We start from the raw sequence: 23,652 nt of genomic DNA on the forward strand, positions 1-23,652 counted from the left end.
TTCTTTTTACCAAAGGTGCACTGTAAATCAAACAGCCATTAGATCGTGATAACAAGCAATTTCCACCATGATAGCGCCAGGCATCTTTTCGTCATGTTTCCACCCCCAGCCCATAAGTTGATGCGACGTACAGTACCAACTTGCGATGTAATACCACGTGCGTAAGTGGGGTATCACCTAAAAGTGTAGACGTGGCTTCTCTGTCCTTCGAAACCGTGAATAGTGACCAAAGGGAATATCTGACTATAATAGTGCGCAGTGATGCGCACATGCACATTAACACTTAAGAGAGTTAAAAAGCAGCAAAAAAAAAAAAAAAAAAAAAAAAAAAATGAATAACTAACAAACAAACGAACTAAGATATTATTTTGTCTGACCGGAAAACCAGATTTCCATTCATTTATAGTGAGCTTATTGTTTTTTTTTTTATCCTACACCTTTTGAGTGAATTTCTTTTTATTCGAATCTTTGTTTTCTTTTTGACTCGCGCGACGGACGCGGACTTCGCCGAAAAGAGGGTACTGCTCGTAGTCCAGAAAAGCTTCGTCAAGTTACATACCTTGGATAAGATGATTTATTAGTGAAGATTCTAAGCCTAACATTCCCGGCCACATGTGAATTTTAGAATGTGTAGCTACGGCCAGCAACAAAAGAAAATAAATAATTACTGTTCAAATATTGCTCATAGAGTAACACTGAGGCGCCGTCCACACGTATGCGGATATTTTTTAATCCGCAACTTTCTCTTTCCGGATACGAAAATATCCGCGTCCACACTTTATGTGATAACAGCGTATTCAAATCGAATTCGCCTGTCCACACGTATCCGGATTCACTATTGGATTCACTCTAGTACCAAGGATGACTCTATATATATTGGTTACGGAGCATGCGCTGGGGAATTTGGCAGCCGCGGGAATTCGATGTTTGAGTTTACGTACTGCACCAGTTCAAACAGTTAAAAACGTGTCGAAATCAGGCAAGAAAGCTAAGAAGAATGAGGTGAACAAGCCAGAATCATTCATATGGAGCGACGACGAGGTAGAGTTGTTATTGAACGTGACAATATAGTAAAAAGCCGCAAAATATGGAAATATTTTAGATCGCTTCGTAAATCACTATGTGCCTTTGATCGGCGGCCATATTCAACTTTGCGCGGTAAACACTGGCGCCAATTTTGTGAGGTAATCGTATCAGAAAATATACGGATTCGACCGTCCACACGTATCCAAAATGTTATCGGATTAAAAAATTTCCACTCTGGGGAGCGGATTAAAAAATATCCGGATTTGCTTGCGAATTCGCCGGATACGTGTGGACGATAGCCGTATCCGGAAAGAAAAAGTTGCGGATTCAAAAATATTCGGATACGTGTGGACGGGGCCTGACTGACTAGTCAGCTCGAAAGAAGGTGACTGCAGTATATGTTCCCTAAATATGTCTGCCTCTGAGAAAGTCAAGGATTCAGTGTTTGCAAGAAAACAGAAACGGATGTAAAAAGAGATTCAGCAAGATTATGTGCAGGTATAATTTGTATTTTTAATTAAACCACTACGCAGCCATGAGTGTGCCCATTGATGTTGTTTTGCACGAAATTGTTTTTAGTCCCTGTCTAGTTATGTAACATCCCTAGGGGCATATCCCTATAAAAGAGAACACGCACTTTCGAAATTGGAAAGGAGACCCTATCTCGTTAATAGTTTCCAAGTACGAACAGAGCAAGAATCGTAACATGAATACAAGGTTTACTTCGAGAAAGGAATACAGAATTGTTCAAAACAGATGTAAAGTTTAGACACGCCTTACGGTCCTACATACATTCTTTTCGTTGTTTTCCCGTGAATCTTTGCAAAACTATGAAAAAAAAAGGCTTCGAAGTGGAACTTTGTTGAAATTTCCATGTTTCCAATATGTTGCGATGTATCTGAAACATTTATTAGTTTTGTAAGCTGTTATCCATCATACCTTCATGCTTGTATTGCATAAGCCGCATCCGAAGAACGTTGGCTGCAACGGTTTGTACAGTTATGCAAATTATGTCCGGGTTTCGACATTGCAGCGCATTGATTATGAAGTTTGAAACAACAAACTGACCTTCCTTTGCAGGGAAAACCCAAAAAGACGTACGAAACACGATCGTTGGAACTACATAAGACAGGGTCATCAAGATCCACCTTGTATGTAAGCTAGGAAAAACTAGGAATAAGGTACATGCATGATCATGAATTCACATTGTAATGTTGTAATGCAATTAGACGTATAGAATTAGCCCTACTTTCAGTGGGTTTATTGATTTTTACTCCGTCCTGCTGAATTGAATGAAAAAATGAATGACTTCATTAACCAAGTTGTTTACATTAATACATGTCGTACATTGTCCTGTTAAACTAATTAAGAACAACTTTTCGTCTAGAAGTTCTGACAAGATAAACTCAAGATACAATTTACTTGTTTGGAGCCTATACAGAAAGTAATTAATGATAGTAAGGAAAAACTTCATCACTAAAGAACGCTTTATCAGGGCATCCATGGCCATCTTTAGCTCCAAAGAGATTTACACTCTTTATGTAATTCAAGTGTTCTTTAAATCCTCGCTATTTGATTAGCTCCTAGCAGTGTGTTTTGCTTTAAATTGTATTCTTTCTCAGCCATTCATTGAAAATGCTACATTCGATGTACTGATTTAAGTTAAAAGTATGTATTAAATTAGTGATTGCTTTATGTTGTACAGTTGGCTTTGAAATCTACTTCAAATTTTCAGTAGAGTGAACTGACCTGTTGAGTGCCCATTCACTTTTGAACAACATGTGTAACTTCGGACCAAATTGCAATCCACTCAGTTTAATCACCATTATTAAATCAACTGTGAATGAATCAACTTCCACACCATTCAAGTTGACAATTGTCTTACGAAATGCACTCTACAGTGAAAGGGAATTTTATATTAAATAGTTATCTGTTATTCAAGTCAATCTGTCAATTCAAGTCAATTCAAGTTATCTGTTATTCAAGTGCAGGGGCTGCTGGTGTTAGGGTTAAATGAATTGTCCAGAATGTACAGTACCAAGGGTGATTTACAACAATATATCTCAAGATCACATCCTAAACTATTTTAAGCCACAATATTCGCATATTCCACTGGTCCTAAATAGGTGGCCTGTGAGTTTATGTACAATTCAGGCTTTTTACATTCTTTATCCATTCAGAGTCTAAGGAGGCATTTGCAAGTTTGTGTTGAATAAACATATACATGTCAAAGCATTCTTCGAGAGGATTAAATGTTTTCAGATGCTGTTTATAATTATAGGCTTTTCATACCTTCCTCTAGGAAAATTTCACATGCATGTGAAAATTTCATGTGAAATTTTCCTGCTGGTTACTCAATGCATGTAAAATGCAAAAATGAGATGGGGTGAAAGGCGGGGTGCCCATGCCAACTTCTGCGAAATTGTGGGTGCAAATACCTGCCTCAAGGGTGGTTTGTGTCAATGGAACTTAGAATTGTATTTTTCTCATTTGCAAACTTAAGCCAAAATACCCTTGAGAGATGCAAGGAAAGTAAAAAAGGCAAAGTGAAGAGTTGTTTGTGATATTGAGAATATTTCCCTCTGTGTATCTCCAGCAAAAATATTTCCTGAGGTGGCTTTTTGTGTGTCGAAGTGGAGGTTATTGTTATCACATCACAATAAGAAACAGTGCACTTCTTGTTACTTTCTGTATTGTTTTTCATATTTGTAACTGAAAATTTGCTCGTATTTTCTCTGCAACAAGTTCAATGAAAATTTTATTAATTAACAACAAAAAGGTGTGGGGATATTTTGATACCCAGGCTCCCTTCAGTGCCCATTTCATCCTCCTCAGAAACTTTTCTGAGTCTTTTACAGTTAACCACAGACATTTCTCTCAGTTTAAACTCTTCCAGTCTTCAAAAACAAACTTTCTTGTTTCTAGGCTGCATGGCTGCCATATTGGAAAAGTTGCAAATTAAGAGCTGATGTTATGTGTAGTGGAGATGCACAGTGAAAAACTGGGGAATCACCTTAAATTTATCTCAGTTTGGGTATATTTCATCTGATGTTTTTATTCAAAGCCTTAGTTCTTAGTGACAAGAAAAATGTAATGCGATCTGTTGAACCGCTGTCACACAAGAGGTCAAGGCCAATCTTTCAGCTTGGCAGCCAAGAATGTACCAAATTCATGATCTCTTGTGTGACAACCGTTCAACGGTTGTCACACTTTTCTTTTTTTATCATTTTAGCTTGAACTCTTTTTAAGCTGGACGTGCTGCCTATGGCAGGCCAAGTAAGAAAAATTGAGGAATTAAACTGCAAGGATAAAGCTTTAGGATGATGTATATTTTGATTTGTAAATATATTACATCAGATCTTTTTAAAGGCCTTTAAATAGGTCGTGAGAGCTGATCAGCGGTTCAAATTGCATTTTGACAAAATAGCCCAAAATCTTTTAAACCTGGGCGGGCCACTTATGGCAGGCCAAGATACAGAATTGGAGGAATTAAAATGCAAGAATAAAGCTTTAAGTTATGTATGTTATGATTTGTTAATATATAAGGCAGACCTCTTCATAGGACACTGAAGTTGACTTTTATTTTACCTCCAAGAGATAAAAGGATATAAAATTTAAAGGCGGGATGGCATTGCATTGTAGCATACAAAGTTGTTTAATTTTTCATTGCTTTACTGAGTGTAAAACAGTTATCTAGGTGTATTTTGAAGTTTTCGATTTTTCAGAGAAAAAAAAGTGCAACAGAAATTTTCGATATAATTTTTAAAAAGGTTTATTAAAAGGATCCTTTAGAATAATTAAAATGAATTACAACATTTTGGAACTGTCAGTAGATTCTTAATATTTATGGTCAGTGGCTCTTAATGATGGAAACCAGATAATAATAATAAATAATAATAAATAATAAATAATTTAGCAATGTACATTCCACTGGGTGGCTCTTCTTTGTCCACTGTTTCCAGATCGGATTGGAATTTGGAATGTTGGTTTTTGCGGAGGGTGGAAAACCGGAGGACCCAGAGAAAAACCCTCAGAGCAAGGACGAGAACCAACAACAAACTCAACCCACATGTGACACCAGGTCTGGGAATCGAACCCGGACCACAGTGGTGGAAGGCGAGTGCTCTCACCACTCAGCTCCCTTATAATTGAAATGTCTATAAATTCTGATCTTGAAAACATACCTAATAAATTGAATGAAACAGTCTTGGAAGAAGTGATTGGTTTATTTATATTGTTGGTTATTACCAATGCCATAAAATGTTTGCAGTCCTAAACAATGCAGATTCGAGGGACTGCAAAACTTTACTCAATAATAATAATAATAAGCTGCCTGATTTGAATGTAGCATTCAGTTGATTTCTCTGCGACAATAATAATAATAATAATCATCATCATCATCATCATCAAAATTAGGTTTTATTATTATTATTTTCTTAGTAAGTCTAATGTATAATAATTAATGATTTGCTGGTTTGGCAGTGCCAATTAGTGTCCAAACTTGTGTAGCATCATACTGATTATAAATGCTTCAGCTCTTTGTCCATGAAGACTGTTGTGCCTCAGGTTTTCCTCAAATCACCATTCTTTGCAACTTGAAAGGTTGATGTGGTCATACCACCTTTAAGAAGACTCTATCCTTTGCTTGATGCACTTCTCTCAGTGTACATTCAGGGCCACCGTGCAATTAGCATTGTGTTTCCTATACTCTCTGTGTGCGTGTTACCTGCTTCTAGTGACAATCAGCCATACTCATTATCATTATCCTCATCGTCATCATCATCATCCACATGTTTATAGAAAATAATAATGATAATGAAAACGTTAACAGTAATAATAGTAATAATTAGTGTTAGTGTATATTAAAACAGTGGATAGTATTGAATATCCTTTGCTAGTCACCTCCTGGCAACACACGCAGGATTTGGGCCTGAAAATATTGTAATTGTTGCATGAATAAAGGGGTCAAATTGTGCGTATTATTTCCTTGTTTTAGTATCATAATGTACTAAAACAATTACTATTCACCTCAGTGTAGGATACTTGCTACTTCTTGGTTCAATAAATATCCACTTCTATGTGACCATGTACTAGCAACTATTCACTTAGATTGAATAGTGGTTAACTATCAATCCTATTTTATCCTTAGTTCATGTTGGTTATTTTTTGTCTTTGTTCAGCCCTATGCGATGGCCTCTGCAACATCTCCATTTGCATCTAGTGAAAAGGAAAATTATTACCGGTTATACCGCCTTCTGGTTGAAGTAGGATCTGAGGTGTTGAGAGCGACATTTGACAAGGTTCGTCCTTCAGGGGACCTTGATAAACTCTTAGCTAATCCTCGAATAACTGCTAAATTACGGTCACTTTGGGAGAAAGAAGTCCTCAGCTCGTCACAGTGGGACAAACTGTACCCCTCGGTTCGATCTGCAGTTTCTTCAAGGGACTTTGACACAGCCCTGCTAGGAATTCTTCTGATGAGCATCTGTGATCTTCATCCACCTGAGACAGGGTGGAATGAATTTCCCTGTATCACAGATACAACCATCCAGGCGGACATCATTCGCTTTCGGTTCTACTATGTTATGATTCACAATCTCTCTAAAGAGGCTGCAATTGATGACACAGCATTTAACTTCTTCTGGAAGAATATCCAAGATATCTTAGTGCGTTTAGGAGGAGCATTTTATAAGAAGGCTATCGATGATCTTAAAAGGGAACTTTTAGACGCTACATGCGAGGAGCACTATAACATTCTCTTTAAACAAGAGGCTGCGAGGAAAGATATTTCTCCCGTGGAGAGCCTACTTTTATCAGCGATGGTAACCGGAGTTGGATTACTAACTGGACGTGTGCCAATATCAGGTTATAATTTAATTCTCTAATGAATAGTATTTTTTCTTTTTAATTTTTCTTTATAACCGATCCCGTCTGATTTTAAAGACTCTTTCTTTATTGGGTAAACTAAATGCATGATCTTATCAATGTAAATGGGTTATTGCAGAGTATGGCAGAACTCGACGAGATCTTGTATTTTAACAAATGCAATAAAACCTATGACCACAGTCTGAATTCTGCTGGCAACAAACCCTTTTACGGTTGGTGAGAGCAATGTATCCGACACATACGACCGTACCGACCTCGATGACTAAATATTTTGTGGTTGAGTTTTTGTTTCGTTTTTCTTTCTTTCGTTCTTTCTTTTCTTTTTTGTTCAAGAAAACAACCAAGAGGCAATTTCTCTCTCTCGAAAAAAAACAATAACCGTCATGGAACATCAATTTTTTTTAATTGCTCTTTAGATTAAACGATCAAATTTAGGGGGTGTTATTGCTTAATGTCACAGTGGTGGCTAACGTTTGTGAGTGTGTGGTGTGAATTACTGCGATTGTTTGATGCTATTCTTTTCATTAAATGCGAAATTTTGTTGATTTAGGTGAACTAGTACCATTGATCATGGCTCACTTATTTATGGCCATTGCGGCGTATAAATCCGACGAAGGGGAGAGATCGCAAGATGTCAAAGCAAAGAAGAACGAGGGTAAATAAATTATATTTGAGTAATGATTATGTTGCTGTTGTCTCAGCTTTTTTGTTCAGTGAGTGACAAATACCCTGCCGCCAACAACAGTGGTTTGTTTCATGCACAGAGTACACCATTGTTCCCGAAGAAATCCTTGCACGTGGTCCCTTGACATTGTATGCTTACAACAAGGCTCTCATGGAGGGAAAAACTAAGGTAAGAAGATTGCCAATCATGTTAATTGGACAAGATCGGGCAGGAAAGACCAGTTTGAAAAGGTCACTCAAGGGAGAAAGGTTTGATGCCAATGAGAAGAGTACCTCGGGTATAGAGGTGGATCCCTTCCTTTTTGAAGTAACCACCGAGGTATGGAGGCTGCAAAACCTCGATCAAGTTAGTTGCTGTAGTCCCACCACTTCATTTGAACACCAAGCAGCACGACTTGTTGCAAATGAATTGATTGATACGAAAGAGACTGGTAATGGTACAAATGGGACATTAACTGACACTACGCCTAACTCTCAGGCCAAGTATGATCCCCCTATGACCTATGACAGCCTTCAATTAAATCACAGGATTAGCCACACAAATGACTCAGCCCAAGCGCAAAAGCAGGCCTTGACTGAACCTGGCATGCCTGAAGAGTTAGTAGACTTAATAAGAAGTCAGTTGTTCGAAGATGTAAAGTCAGACGACGAGGAAGAGATATATTCAATTCTGTGGGATTTTGGTGGGCAGCTGGTTTACTATGTAACACACCCTCTCTTTTTGACAAAGCGAGCCATCTATCTCTTAGCCTACGACCTCAGCCGGAATCCCAACGATCGAGCTAGTCCATCCGAAAGACGAGGATTGTTTGGCAATGTACAAGACAGGTTTTGTTTGGAGACCAACTTCGACTACCTGGACTCATGGATGTCATCTGTGGCTTCCTTAGTCGATCATTTCAACGGTCATTATTCAAATATGAACCAATCAGACAACCTGCCAAAAAAGCTTCCCCCGGTTTTCTTAGTTTGTACTCATGCTGATAGGGCATATAGTGATCAAGATCCTGCCTCGCTGGCAGCTAACATCTTTGGATCCCTTCAAGGTAAGCTGTACAGTTCCCACTTGTTTAAAAGTGTCTTTGCTGTAGACAACACCAAGGCGGGTACCGAGCACGAGTGTCCAGAAGTCATACGTTTAAGACAAGCAATCCTCTCAGTTGTTGAGGAGCTACCGCATGTCAGGGAGGACATTCCATTAAAGTGGCTAAAATTTGAAAAAGAACTACACCGCAGGATCAATGAGGACATTAAATGGATCTCTTTTGAAGAAGCAAGGCAAATTGCATTTGAAACGTGCTACATTTCTGACGAACTAGAATTTACGACTTTGTTAAACTTTTTACACGACCAGCGTATTGTAATTCATTTTGATGACACACCAAGTCTAAACAAGATGGTTGTGTTAGACGTTCAGTGGCTGATCGATGTTTTTAAAAGGGTAATAACTGTCGAGCCGTATGGTGTAGAAGGAAGTCATTTTGAAGACCTTTGGCTCGAACTTGAGAAAACTGGTATTCTACATGAAGAACTGCTCGAGCACGTGTGGGGTACTTTGTATCAGCAGAGGGAAACCTTTGAAAGTCTTACTCAAATCATGGAGAAATTCAGCCTGATGTGCAAATGGCCATCGACAAATGACAGGAAGCAGTACCTTGTGCCGTCCATGCTTATGTCTTATCCCTCTGAAGACGTAGTCAGTCTCGTTGCATCTTCTCGACTTCCGTCTTTGTATATCTCGTTCCACTCCCGTCAGGTTCCCACCAGCTTGTTTCCGCGAATGGTTCTACAGTTTTACCAGTGGTGTTCTAAAAAATGGCCTTGTCCTTACAAACCACAGCTGTATCGCAATTTTGCGAGGTTCCTGGTCTTACCCCAGGATGGTTGTTCTATCATTCTCCTGTGCCACTCTTCCTTTATTGAAGTCGTTGCTCACCGTGCATCAGAAGTTTGTGATACTTCCAACAGCTCAAGAGGTAACACCGATTTCTCTGCGACTGTAAGTGATCAAACTCCCGATTTGAACGTCGCACGGGCTGTGAGAAGGCAGTTGGTGTTGATGCTGGAATGTATGCGCAAGGAGTTTCCTTGGTTGAAAAACATGGAATGGCAGCTGAAAGTGCTCTGTTCAGTGTGTTGCCGAGGGAGTTGTGTTGACTTTTGTCGTGACCATGTAGTGAAAAACTGTAGGCAAGAGCATTGCCTGCACTTCTGGTCAGAAGCCGATTTTGCTCGAGATCAACCATTCGTTATTTGTGCCAGGTCAGCCTGTGCTACTGATCCCAGAATCGACATCAGGATGTTTGCACCGTGGTTCACCTTTTTGGATGACCAGGTTAAGTTAACCATATATTTAATTTTTTTCTGTTAAAAACTTAATTCTTTCATATTTTGCAGTAACATCAATCACAACGAACAATCTTTGTAGTCACGGCGTATTAACTATTAAGTAGTTTCTCATTTCAGGGTCTAATGGTTTTTAAACGAATGCAGATTACCTCTTTAAGTTAACTCGTATTCTGTTGATGCATTTACAGAAAGTGCAACTTGATCATGAAGAGTGCCTTTCAAGAAAGCTTTGTACGGCAGAAGGTGAGTTGGCCTCTTTTTCTAGGCCTGTACTATTTCATTATGATTATTTGGGTTTCTGTGGAAAACCCCATGTTTAAAATTCGGTCGCGTTCATCGTTCATCTTCCAAAAAGGCACTTTTGGCCTTTCTACATAGGCAGTGGCTGTCAAGCTCCAATAATTTTAACAAAAGTGTATTAAAAGGATTTGTGGTTTTAGTATTCTGCCTGGAAACAGTATACCTGACGGAATGTATCATTTGTGATCGCAGGTTTCCTTTTTTTTTTCACTGAGTTAAATGAAAGATATGCGGCAGTCAACTCCACGAAGTTTGAAAAGCACACGATTATTCTCATTCGCAAAAGTGTTTCAGTTACCGATGGTTGCCAAGCGGCTGATGTCCACAGAGGATAGTTGAATTAAATTAATCAGGCAATGACCTTTAACAGCTCTTACGGCTCGTGTTTCACATCAGATCGTAAACAATCAAAGCGATTCAAAATAGCGTTGGGTTTGCGCCTAAACTCGAACTCTAAAAAGAAAATTCGCGTTGAAAATTCGCGTGTTTAAGTTAAAGATCGATTGAAAGTAAATCCCGAGGTGTTTTCAATCTTACTTCGTGAGATTGATCCGAAAGCTTCCAAAAAGTCATGGGCTCGCTTACTTACAGGAGCAAAGTGCCGTTACTCGTTTTCTTGTTACCCTTTGACTCGTTAATGCGCTATTTTTTGTTTAGTAACACCCCCATCATAGAGGGAAGCCCAGTTGAAGGCCATTGTGGTCTCTTGTTATTGTTAATATTATCATGATTATTATGTTGTGTCTGTTCGTACAATATGATCTACACTGTCCTTAATGTAGCGATGTACCAAACGCTCTCGTGAGAACACTCACCTCTAAAGGAAAATATGAATGTGAAACATGGGTTGGCTCAGTTCAGCTTAAAATTATCTGCTTTTCCTTTTATTCTTCTTGTGATGCTTAATTCCCTCCCTGTGTAGCAGGTCTATTCATATTCAACTGCCTTGGGAATCCCTTTCCTCCTCAGTTCTTCACTATATGCTCTCTGTTTCTTTCTTGGTTCAGAGAGGGAAGCGAAAGAACTTTTTATCTCGAGTGGTGCTCTCGAGTCCCTTCAGTCGAGCGACGATGCTTCAGATGTCGTCGTTCGAATCCTTGATAAGATGCAGTTAAGCCAGGAGGCATTGACAAATCCTGCGCCTGAAACCACGAGAATAATCCGCTCCCTTGCTAGAATGGCCAAGCGAGAAAATCGCAGCGAAGTAGCAAAGCATTTGAGGAAAATAACTTCACCTGGAACTGCAGGTATTTAGCTCTTTTGTTTTGCTTATTGTTTCTTTGTTATTCAATTCTGAAAACAAGGGTGTTTGTTGCACTTCCTCTATTGGCTAATGTTCAAACCTTGAGCATAATTATTTCTTTGTGAATTATCGTTTCATCTGTGGGGCTTATCTTTCTCTTTTAGATATTGTTCAAACCTTGAGACCGATTTCAATGTGCTTCGTCGATAAAGAGTAGTCAGTCTTCGTAACTGGAGCATGATCCGAAAAGTAATTGAAAATTCTTATCAGTGTAAATGAACCGTGACAAGTACGTGTAAGCTTAGTTCTTGAAACCAATGGCCTGATTAAGCATTTCGGCCAATAGTATCCCGGAAAAACTGACCGAAGAGATTAATGATACTGGATACTTCTTCACCTGACTCAGGTGACTGTTTCCACTTGTAGAAACCAATCCCCCGCCTCGCCCCAGTCCCAGCGTATAATAGCATAAATAGCTCCACATTCGCGCGGGTTATAAAATTTGCAAGGACTTCGTTAGTTAAAGGTGGACCAATGTTAGTTCTTTAGCCAGTATTCCCAAATCGTCAGGTAATGTCTCTTATCTTCGCTTGTTTCACATTTCATCCTATGTTATTTCATCGTTGTAATTAGCTGTTCCGCTCTTAATGTATTATGTCTGTAACCTTCGTTCTAGAAACCACTGGCAACTACATGTTTACTAAGAGTTTAAGAATATCAAATTTCTTCACGCCTTCGAATATTTGCTGGTGCGTTGTTAACACCACTCAATAGGTCCCTTTCAGAATTACCTTCAATCAACCAGACAATCAAACTAGGCGAACCAGTTTTAGTTGAATTGCAGCAATTTAAACGTGAAGTTGATCTGCCTTTTTTTTCTGTTCCCTTTTTACTTCCGTTCTTGTTAATTTATTTGTGTGTTAAAATAAAGGGCAGGGTTGTCCGTTAGCTTATTTTAATCCAAAAGTTTTTTCCAGGTGATTAAAGTGATGTGGATTTCCGTCTGCCACAATCTCAGTATCCTCATGCATTTCTCCTGTTTAGGCCCACTTTTACCTGAAGAACTAGATATTCAAAAAATTCCCCATCGCCAGATGAAGGAACTAACGATCAGCTTGTGTGGTAAAAAAGACTTTAACTGTCTTCTCTATAAAATGCATTCGTATTTTGATATCTAGGTCAATATTAAACAAAGGTTACCAGTGACGACTTGTTCTAGGGCGGCAAAGTTGTTTTTAGGAAGTTTTTGTCATGGGAAGTCATCTATTTCAATATGATATTAATAGTCCAATCTTTCTGTTTTGTTGTGTAACTTTTTGTGAAACGTATCTAGAACGCTCTTGACCAATGATTCTAATGAAGCGGTTACAATTACGCTTAATTATCTTCAATTATGGCAAGGGATCACAGGTGACCAGACGTGTCGCTCTTTATTTCACTACCGTAGGACATATGTGAGCATTTAACGATTCTTCACTTATACCAAGAATTCGCTTATGTCTCTCTCAGGTGGAGATGAATGGAAGCTGCTTGCAGAGAGACTGGGTCTGAGCGCCGTCGAGATCTGTTACCTTGACAAGAGAACCATAAATCCATGTCTTGAGGCTCTGATGCACAGCCGTAGACAGCGTTTTATTGACGTGGGTTATCTTTACGATACTTTGGTTGAATTTGAAAAGCCCATGTTAGCTGACTTGTTGTAAGAAACAAGCAACATGCCATTTACCTTTTATACCAGCTCGTAACTTAGTGAACAACACAGTTGTTTGTGAGAGACCATTGGATTCTTGAGCAAGTAGGACTACTGTGCATTTTCAATGCAAATTCATTCGGGCAAAACAAGGCGAATTTTTTTCTTTGTTTTGCGACCTATTTCTCCTGTCCAAATTTTTCGTTCATCAGCAGTGTTTGCCCATTGGTCTGGAACAATCAAGTGTTGTAAGACAAAACCTTTCCGCATTATTAGTAAGACTGTGGTGGTGATGCCACTGAATTATGAACTGCTACTTCCTTGTGAGCAGGCCATCAGATTTTGGCCCTAGCCTAGGTCTAAATCATTGTTGTTCTGCCTACATGGCTTTCTAACACTAGAGTTGTGTAAACCATTTCTTTGTACTCAGATGCAGAAGCGTAAGTCTTAACAGACTGAGTTCTAGTAGAGTCCTAGCGAGGTAAAACGTTTGCAGTAGAAATGATAAAAACAAAAAAACAAAACAAAGATATGAAACCAAATCGTAGGTGTCTTTCTTCAAGAACTGTTTGCGTTCCTGATTAAATAGCGGCTTTGAAACGAACTCGGCAAAGAATAAAGCATACATATCAGTTCACGTGTGTACAAAGTTTTTATACCTTCAAAATTTTTGACGAAAAAAATTGTTTTACATTTATTAACCGTTGAGGGGATGTTTCCTAATTTTCATCGCTATAGTTTCAACAAGGAAAAGAAATGACGTACAGGGTTAGTCGAGCTGCCTATTTTCACCCTGGAGTATACATGGCGGACCAGTGAAACTCTTTGGGGGAGGGGGGAGGGGGTTTCGGAAAGTAATGGAGAGTTTTAAGTGGCCAAGTATTTCAATGCACTGCTTTCTCTCTGTTCAGACCAGGGTTTGTTGATTGAGCGTTAACCAAAAAGCCCCGATTGACTACGTGTCCTGCCTCACGTGTAACGTAGGCAGTCTGTTTTTGCTATTTATACATCGGGCTTATAAGAAAAGAAAAAATATATAATCCTCTTTTGGTAGAAATACTTATTACTTACTTCTGGTCACCAAGTGATCTCAAGGCAATTGCCAACGCTGGATTGAGCTTTTATTGTTATAAAATACCCACTTAAGGTTTTTATTCATTTGAATTAATCATTCTAATATTGTGGTTAAATACTTTTTGTAATACTGCATTTATTTTCGTTAATAAATGTTTGTTTTCCTTAGTAATGCGGCTATTTTCCTAGTTTTTCGACTAGTTTTCTGCAAGTAGAGTGGCACATTTTGATTTTTCTATAATCATTATCAAAAGGATTCTGACAAAGACAAAGTTAAACTGAAGATTAAGTTTCAAACACATAACGAGGAAAAGATCAGTGAACCATTTTCAAAAGACCGTAATACCTGTACGAAATGTAACTTAATCCCATTTTAGCGCGAATCCAACCTTACCGGGCGTACTTATCCAAAGTTACACACTAGCATTCGAGTACGTGTAAAGTACGAAGGCTGTATAATCGTATTCTATAGCACAAGGAGTCAATAATATCAGCTACTGCTAAGACAATTGAGATACAGGCCTCTGATGGGAGGTAATGATAGGAAGTAAACTGCAATGAAAGCTTGTAATGTGCACATTCGGTTGAGTTTGCAAGCTTAACACGTTGAGCCTTAGCTGAGAACGAATACCATTGTATGATCGGGCCTCCATGACTTTCTTTAATTCTGGTTGTGAATCAGTCTGTTAACTGTTACTATTGCAAGAATCTTGTTTCCCCAGAAGTGGATCTCTTTCTTTACTTTTCAGTTTGACGATTTTCTCTGTACTGTTAATTACAAGGAATGCCAAACTGGCCATATTTTCCATGGCCATTTTTTACCAAAAGCGCACTGAAATCAAACAGCCGTTAGATCGTGATAACAAGCAATTTCCAGTGTGACAGCACCAGGCATCTTTTCGGCATGTTTCCGCCCTCTACCCATCAGTTGATGAGACAGCACCACTGTTCTGTTATTAATATCGATCCTCATTTTTGCTTGACCCAGGAAGGAGTCACAAAACATATTGCTGTCCCAAATCTGGTAAGAAAATCAAAAATGAAAGTTGTACTTAAAATGCAAATAACATCAATAAAAGTAATAATAATTTACTGATAATAAAAATTATTGAATAATAATAGCGATGATAAGAATGATTGTTATACTGGTGATAATAATGCGAACCAATAAATTCTAGAGATTGAAGAATAGCAATGACAAACGATAAAAAAAATAAAAATTGCTTATCTGTGTAGGCAACAAGTGTACAGGCATTCACAACTCCAAAGACAACTATGTCTCAACAGTGTAACAGCGCCACTAAGACTTATGGGAAATGTTTAAAATCCCCTTTAGCCGAAACCCTTATATCACTTATTAATGCTTTTCTTGGTAGAAAACAAGCTGAAAAAAACTCTAAAAACTGTGTAGCGTTTGTATTGGTCAAAACGCTCTCAAACCGCAAATGTCAGCGTTGTCGGTAAACTATCCTTTAAGCTCATACATATTTAATTAGAACACCACATAAGACCATTTTCTGGGAGTTATGTCGCTTCATCTCCAGCTGAAATAACTCTTATGTTCTCTCAACACTCGTTCCCCTGTTGATCGAGGAACTGATGGTAATTTGAAACTAACCTGTACCACCAAGTGCGTTTTCTTGGGTCTCCTGACATAAAACAAAGCACCAGCTGCATTCCATTCCGGGTTACGTGTGTCATTGACGGTAGGAATTCGGACAGTCTTCCCCTCGCACTTAATCAAAGCGTAAGGGTCAACACCTGATATGAAATTAAAACGATTAAAGGAAGAGAAAGAAAGAAAGAAATAATCATTACTAGCTGATTTTCTCATAAAGTTTTGTTTCACTGTGATATCACTGGTTCTGAGTTAAACCATTTATTCCAACTTGACATAAAACAGCAATTTCTATGACGAATTACGATCCTAAAAAACACTGGTAAAGCAAATCCACGTGGTCGCAAAATAACATCCACTAAAAACTTCTCCTCTTGTCACGTGATTCTAGAATTTGCACCTCGAGTACACTACAACAAAGCGTCCTTCACAACAATAACTGATTTCTTCCTTAACTACATTCGTTCTTTTCTGGATTTTCTTTTGCCACTGTAGTATTTTCTTTTTTTCAGGAAACTATCATTTGAAGGTTCAACGCCATAATGAAGAACTTTTCGTATACTCGAATTGACATATAATGTGGAAGCTTCTTTCCTTTAAATTGGATGGAAATTTCAGCTTGATAACAGAATGGAATAAATGAAGAGTTGAAGGGGAGGATAAAATATTAATTCGCACATGTTCTTTAACTCTAAACGGATTGTTTAGGCAAAAAGAAAAAAAAAATCTTCTCCCCCATGACAAACTTATCTATAGTTTCAATGCTGATGCTAGCGTTGTCTATCACTCCTAACAAATAAAATCTTCTTGCTATCTGTCTACCCAAAATATCCGGTTAAAGTAACATCCTTACTTAACAAAGTTCTCTTCTGGAGATCAACCGCTGACTTCACAAAAACAGACAGGATGCACACAGGGGTGCGACATCGTGGGATACAGCAGCAGATGCTGCTTCCCTTTGGGTGGTCCTTTAATAGTGCTCTGCAAAAATCATCAGGAAAAAAATAAGAGAACGGAATTTAATGAACACCCCACGCTCAACATGGAAGAGTCTCCACGAAGGAGTGTAGACCTCAAAACTTTTCTCTGTACATCAAAACTATCGGGAGCTAGATTACTATGAAGGCGCGCAGCAAGGCATCGACATACTAGAGAGGTAAGGAGCTGAAAACAAAGCTAAACAACAAATAAACATTTTTTTTTGTCAGGGACAACAAGATTTCCACTTCTATTTCCCAGATTCATTTGAATTTATCTGATTCTTTCACCTCGGCATTTACAGTGGTGACACAACTCGAACGGTGGTTATTTTTAATGACCCACTTAATGACCGCCAGCTTCCACTGACAAGTTACAAACCTTGCATTAGACGATTTCTCGGTGAAGATTCTCAACATAAAATTCCCAGCCACATGTGGATCGTAGGTTGATGGTATAACGACATATCTTCCTGTCTTCAGCTGAAACCTGTTCACTACCTCCCGCATATTTATAAATATGGAGTCACCAGCTTTCTCCATCATCACATGTAAACGATAGCCGCGATTCTCTTCCACCTTAATACAAATGAAAAAAGAAAAGATTGGAATGTCAGCAAGTTCTACCACGACTGCGGGTTAAAAATTGAAAATAGTTTTCAAAACAACGGCTTTTGATGAGTAGGACAGTATATATCTTAGCGTTTGATTCCCTGATCACAAAGCTGTTGTACAACCGCTGATATAGCAGTTAGATGAGATTTAGAAACCTCTCGTAAAATCTTTGGAAATTTTCTATGGAATCATCTTTTCTCTCAGTTCAATTGTTTCTTTTCGTTTTCTTCTTATAATTGTAAGCCTCCTAATCAGATGTCCTGCAAGCAAACTTTCCTGAAAGCGAATATATATTCGGGATAAAATACCTCTCTCTTTTCTCCCTGAGTGTGATAAACAACCCCCAACTGAAAAAAATGAACAACTCAAAAAGTTTCTGTTCATATGCACGTGATACCTTCATAATGTAATATCCAATGCTAAGATTCTTTCCGCCTTCATCTCTGTCAATCCTTGTATCTTCCTGCATCAGTGCTATCATTACCTCTCCAGCGTCATCATCTTTTACACTGAAAGCGTACTAAGGATGCGAAAAAACGTAACTTAGTGGCGATGATGCTTGGGAAAGCTCCAATGCGCAAAGGAACATAAAGTTGAAGTTATAGGCAGACAGGAAGAATTTAACCCTTCACACTCTTACATCAATATGCATATTCTCCATACTGTTCATTATTCATTTCCTAAGGTTCCTAAAGAGAATTTGTGTAGCATTCAGTTTGATTTTTAGTCGGTGATCTCTTCTCGTGACTGTAATGTTTGATTCAGGGGTGATATTGAAAGGAGAAATTAGATGCTGGTCACTTGCAGGGGTTTAAGGATTAAGCTTAGAGTGGAAAGAGGGTTGCCCGTCAATGTCCAGTAGGGCATGGCCCATTGCATGAGACCAAACAAATTATTCTCACTGAATTATATTATTAATACCTGTGGATTCTTGAAAAATGTGTCCTGGTTAGTAACGCATCCTCCTGCAGATGAACCAGGCTTCCATTCGTTTTTGTGTTTAAAAATGTGCCATCGCTTGGATAAAGAGAAAATTGATGTATTCATCAAATGACACATGGTGGCCTTGGAGAAGTAACGGCAGAAATCTTCAAACGACATCCTGTAAAAAATTAAAGAAAAGAGACTTAGACAACTGATTTGGACAAGAAGTTCTGAGGAAATGCGTGCAGGATGTTTGAGAATAACTAAAACAAGGACAACATCAACAATTTTAGTAATGATAATGATTGTAAAATTACTGTAATAAATAATAATGATAATAAATATGACGAGTGAACAGTGACCAAGCATCTTAGAACATGGGTTGTAGAAATTGGAATCCCTAGAATCCCTAGTTAGCTACAATGGAAAGGTCTCATAAATCAGACGTTGTTTATTTACAGTAACTGTGTGGAACAAGTAGAAACCCTGGTTAATACTAGGAATTCCCGAGAGTTCTTTTAATCAATGCAGATCTATGTGATATTTTTAAAGTATTCGCATGTATCATAATTATGATCGATGTTCTTCTACTGACCAGAACTCGCCATCATCTTCGAAGTCAATTCCGAGCTTTCTCCTTACTTCTGCTTCAAGCTTGTTCCACTCTTCTGAACTATGTAAACACAAAAACACAAAAACACAAAAGGACAAAACAAAAGGAAAACTCGACCTCATAAATAAGAATTCCCAAGCTTAAAATCGACTCTAGGTCCTTTACCCATCACTCCACGCGCCATTCCATTCTTTTTGTCCCCAAGGATTTCTTAGTCGGAGCAGGTACAGATGTTCTCGATTAAACAGGTTGAATAAGCCGTCGCCCGTAGTGATCTGACCAAAGAAAAGTCAAACAAATCATTCCACTTTGTTACACGTGCTTTCCTGTGGGTATATGTAGCGGCTTTGTAATTCTTTTTCTCTGTTTCACTATAAGAAACTATGTTTTGTTCGCCATCCTGCACACTAAAAGAGAACTAAAACAGGGTGACAAACAAGCAACCGAACAGCAACAACAACAACAACAACAGCAAAACCAAAAACAGAAGCACACCATCAAAACTCTGAACAAAAAAAGAGTAACCAAAACGTTCTATTTTTACTATAAAAGCAGTCATATCTTCTCATAGCTCGATTCAAATTAGCTTGCGGCGAGGCGCCAAACTTCGCTTACCTTCTTTATTGCAGTAACACCGTATGCGTGTCCCATTACCAAGCCAGTTTCTGTGCGTTTTTCCATTTCTTCATTGTTTTTAGCCTACAAACGTAGATTTTCCAAATATGAAATGGCTGCATAAATGAATAGAAACAGAAACAAGGGACAGATACAATTAGCATTGCAAGAGTATTTACCGAGATTGAAGCACCAACAAGAGACTTGTTATCCATGGCCTTTTGCATGCTTTTGAAAAATTCTAGTCTTCTTTCTTCATCGTCATTGTAATTTGCATCCTTAAGGTTAACTGACTCGCACACCCCCCCTGTGAAATCAACCAGAGCGTCAGCGATATTGCCTGCCTCCAGAGCCTCGTAACTTCCATTCAATCTGAAATAAAAAATGTCGCGAGTGAGAATTCATGCATGTTGTTTGTTTAACAGGGGGATAAGTTTCTAAAGAGGCTTTCGCTCTGACAACGGGCTAATGCTCGAAACGTTAGCTTCATAAACTCTCAGTCGGTGGCCAATTCACATTATCAACTCAGTAGATTAAACCAAATTATCTTGTACCGATTATTCAACTTTGATTAAAAACACTATGGAGTTGTGTTTATCTAATAAACAGCTAATCGTTGTTTAACAAAACTGCGTGTTATGAACCGACCGTGATTAGTCGTTAACAATAATGCTTTCACTTACTTGGCGTAAGACTTTTCAAGTAACGCTCCCCAGAACTCATTCTTCACCGAGGAGTGGATGAAGACCAACTGACCATTAATTGTAGGAAGAAGATCATCGATCACCACTTCAGTCCACTCACCCTGCCGCCAAAACCGGAACCTGAAGATACCCTGGTACTTGCCAACGTCTTTTACATCCCACTCTTGGTTCTCCACGTCAGGAATGACCTAGCGTAGTAATTCAGGAATACCAAGATCATATCAAAGCGTGCTTTTGTTATATATATATTTTTCTCCTTCTTTTCTGCTATCGAGCTCTAGTTAGTTGTAGACCATGTAGAAGTCATGCCCTCAAGCATTAAGTTTGCTCTAACCGTAGGCTTTGGGGAGTTAGGAAGGTTTTCCTCTGAATGGATCCTATTTTTCTTCCTGCGACATGGAGTATCATTTCTTGTCTGGTATGAGATGCTGGTCAATTACACTACCCCTTTCCTGCTTACAATTTTAATTTCTAGTCTTTCGTTGAGTGAAGCATTGGAAAAGTAAAGCGTTTTGCCAATAGCACAACACGATTCCTCTGGTCAGCGGTCGGCGGAATCTGGCCTAGTGCAATGAACATTATGTATCGACTTTGTTGATGAGAAATCCGATTTTTCTTTCCCACCAATATCAGCTAAACAATATATTTAGCAAGTTATTTAAGGGATCTTGTTTGCCTTCTCCGGCCTTTCTCCCTTCCAGGCCACCCTATTTAATCCACCCCAAGACAGACTCAGTATATGATTACCAGTACTATATATGTTTAGACTGTTCCCAGGAGGTTTCATGTTACCCAGAGATAGATTTAAGTTTAAGGCCGGTCACATGCATCTAGCAGCATGTTAGGCTCTTTTCAGTCAGTTGTATACCTTCTCCAAGAGTGAAGGCTCCAGGGCCAGAGTTGAACATGATGCCACAAACCAACAGTTTCCAAGTTTTCCTTGAGTGATGTCATGTCTGCTTGATCCGTCAACAAACAGGCTTGGAGGGTCTGGCTCGCAAATGTCCTTATAATGGAAAATATATTTTACAAATGAAATATACAATAGGCAGGGATGATATATCACCACCATCTCTAAAGTTAACCTTAATAAACCACTTGGTTTTCCTTATCACCATGTGCAGGATACCTACCCAATCAAGATTTTTCAAAGCTATGCAAATTTGTTAACCAAGAATACTCCATGACAGCGAATGCAGGGGCGTGGTAAGTTTTTTTTTTTTTTTTTTTTTTCGTTTTCGATGCCTTACATTTTTGTCCTGATGTCTTGCTTTTGTTTTATTTTTAATAGTTTTCTTTTACAAGTGTAGAGGAGAGCTTGAAGTCTTGTAATCATTTCATTATTGTCATATTTATAAATTTATCATTATTTCCTTTTTTTAAACAAAGAGGCAGGTGGATGGAAGTCGCAGCATTCAAGGACTCCTAACTACACACTCGAGTGGGAAAGAGTGGAGTATTTATCGTCTGTCTCAGACATGAGGCAGTGAAAGAAAATTGATAATTTTACTGATCTTGAATCTTATTTTCTTAATTAGATTGTTATTTTGCTTCTTGCTTTAAAAATTCTTTAACCGTAAGAATTAATCAAAAAATGGCTCGACTCGTCAGCTGACACCTTGTGATAATAGAAAATGAGAACTGACATAAACGTAAATATTTGAATTATCAAACGGGTGGCTGAAATGACATTGATCAACATACTTGGTCACTAGGTGATTTGCGCTTACGAGTCTATAAAGAAGATCACAAATTAACGTGGATTAAAGAGTATAGGTACCCATTTCTTTTTTTTTTTTTTTGGTGTTGCTTATTGAATAATTTGTTTTTGAACTGGATCAGCACGAATATATGCTTATTCATATGCTTTTATCTCCCCCACCCACTGGGCAGTTTATTATAAATGTTATTACGTTATATTCTTGACGGAGTCTCAGTAAATAGTTTGGAACTGGAACTAAAGAGGCTAGTGAAATTAGACCCCAACTCCACTCTAAAGCATGAAACAAAATTTAATCTCCGTTGAACCTGAGGCATTTGAAAATGGTAGTTGACTTCCCAGACTGCCACCCAAAGCGTTCATTTTATTTCTCAATCACGCTCGCGTGAGTTTTGTTACGTATTTCAATATTCATGAATTATCTGAATTAATGAAGCGGTCACCATTGTTGAGTTTACAATAAGTTTCAAAACAAAAACGTACTCTTCAAATCGCCCCACTAAAATCATGCAAACCAAAGGTTGAAAATTAACAAGAAGCTCCTACAAATGTCAGGTTGTAGATCGTTCTTCAAGCATTAATCATTGGGGCTTGCCATCCTAGCGTTCAGACTTCTCGTTTTTTAAAGGAGTATGTTAATTTAAAAAGTTTAACTCATCAGACAATAAACCCCCATTTATTTGCGTTGGTGACATTGCAAGATTGTTCCCTTCTATGACAGTTTTGATCGTCCGCTAAAATCGGATAGGATTAGAAGTTTTTCTTTGGAATTTTCTTAAAAGGGGGGCTTTGTTTGCTTTTTGTAAGCGGGATGATCTGAGTTAGAACGTATGTTCGTAGTATGAAGTGACATACTGTAAGAAGTCTAACTATAAACAATTGACAAAAATTGATAATCCTCTGAAAAACATTGCTCTTACAAACCTACATGAAATCTCAGAATTGCGCATTGCCTTAATGCTTTCCTTGAAGCATGATATGGGAGACAGCTGAATAGAACGAAGACTAACGGAGCTTTAACAATACCTTAGGTCGTCGCCAATCGATTTGTTCTGGCGGTGCACGGCTGAAAAAGATCGAATTATCGTTCGCTGGAAATTCAGGATCTTCGAACAGACGCTCTTCCTTTTCGCATTGTGACTTGAGTTTGCTGTAACGCTGGTTCTTGAAATAGTGCAGCTTTACCATAACTCAAAAGTAAACGATTTCACGCTCAACTGGATTCATAAAAGCTTTGATCGCGTCAAAATTTTGATTTTATTAGTAACATCATCGCGACCTTCATTGATGGTGGCGCATGGGAAGGGTCTGGGTCGAGTCTAAAAATATATCTTGTTCTGTCTTATCCTATGAACTCATCAGAATTGGTAAGAAACATTTCGTCAGTTATCATATTAAAAGAGATCACTTTAAGGCTCATATCCCCACCCTCGTAATTTCGCTGGTAACAGCTCGCCTACACCTACTCCTCGCAGAGTAAACTTCATTAAGACTGGTCTGGGCAACTTCGCCCCCAATCCAAAAAGAAAAACTTTCAGTCTTTTGCTAAAATACCTCACATCAATGAAACGAAATAGTATGTCACAACTTCATTGCCAGCGTAAATTACCGCAG

General features: G+C 38.5%; 2 protein-coding genes across 2 annotated transcripts; one reads left to right on the plus strand and one right to left on the minus strand.

Annotated features, from left to right (window-relative positions):
• The first annotated feature begins 1,864 nt into the window (after positions 1-1,864).
• On the plus strand, positions 1,865-14,420 carry LOC111335609 (uncharacterized). Its single transcript, XM_022941564.2, has 9 exons — positions 1,865-2,015; positions 2,107-2,207; positions 6,207-6,891; positions 7,463-7,567; positions 7,677-9,931; positions 10,134-10,188; positions 11,253-11,492; positions 12,533-12,610; positions 12,998-14,420. Exons 3-9 carry the CDS (start codon positions 6,216-6,218, stop codon positions 13,189-13,191), a joined length of 3,603 nt encoding a protein of 1,200 aa, XP_022797299.2. The 5' UTR covers positions 1,865-2,015; positions 2,107-2,207; positions 6,207-6,215; the 3' UTR covers positions 13,192-14,420.
• On the minus strand, positions 14,283-23,300 carry LOC111335613 (calpain-5). The gene is made up of 13 exons (XM_022941571.1): positions 23,065-23,300; positions 21,187-21,324; positions 20,298-20,506; positions 19,794-19,986; positions 19,615-19,698; positions 19,165-19,274; positions 18,982-19,059; positions 18,384-18,564; positions 17,860-17,982; positions 17,230-17,426; positions 16,724-16,851; positions 15,871-16,013; positions 14,283-15,273 (listed from the first exon to the last, which is right to left on the minus strand). The coding sequence occupies exons 1-13, from the start codon at positions 23,224-23,226 to the stop codon at positions 15,091-15,093; spliced, it is 1,929 nt and encodes a 642-aa protein (XP_022797306.1). The 5' UTR covers positions 23,227-23,300; the 3' UTR covers positions 14,283-15,090.
• Between the last annotated feature and the right edge of the window lie 352 nt (positions 23,301-23,652).

The sequence above is a fragment of the Stylophora pistillata genome, chromosome 7 (assembly GCF_964205215.1).
Source record: "Stylophora pistillata chromosome 7, jaStyPist1.2, whole genome shotgun sequence".
NCBI lineage: Eukaryota > Metazoa > Cnidaria > Anthozoa > Scleractinia > Pocilloporidae > Stylophora > Stylophora pistillata.

What these genes read in the sequence shown, in the direction of transcription:
- LOC111335609 (XM_022941564.2), top strand. Translation starts at nt 6,216, where the DNA reads ATGGCCTCTGCAACATCTCCATTTGCATCTAGTGAAAAGGAAAATTAT. An exon ending in CAAAGCAAAGAAGAACGAGG is followed by an intron (nt 7,568 to 7,676) that starts GTAAATAAATTA and finishes TTTCATGCACAG; the next exon opens with AGTACACCATTGTTCCCGAA. An exon ending in TCACCTTTTTGGATGACCAG is followed by an intron (nt 9,932 to 10,133) that starts GTTAAGTTAACC and finishes ATGCATTTACAG; the next exon opens with AAAGTGCAACTTGATCATGA.
- LOC111335613 (XM_022941571.1), bottom strand. Translation starts at nt 23,226, where the DNA reads ATGGTAAAGCTGCACTATTTCAAGAACCAGCGTTACAGCAAACTCAAG. An exon ending in TTGTTGGTGCTTCAATCTCG is followed by an intron (nt 19,699 to 19,793) that starts GTAAATACTCTT and finishes CTACGTTTGTAG; the next exon opens with GCTAAAAACAATGAAGAAAT. An exon ending in GTGTTACTGCAATAAAGAAG is followed by an intron (nt 19,275 to 19,614) that starts GTAAGCGAAGTT and finishes TTCTTTGGTCAG; the next exon opens with ATCACTACGGGCGACGGCTT.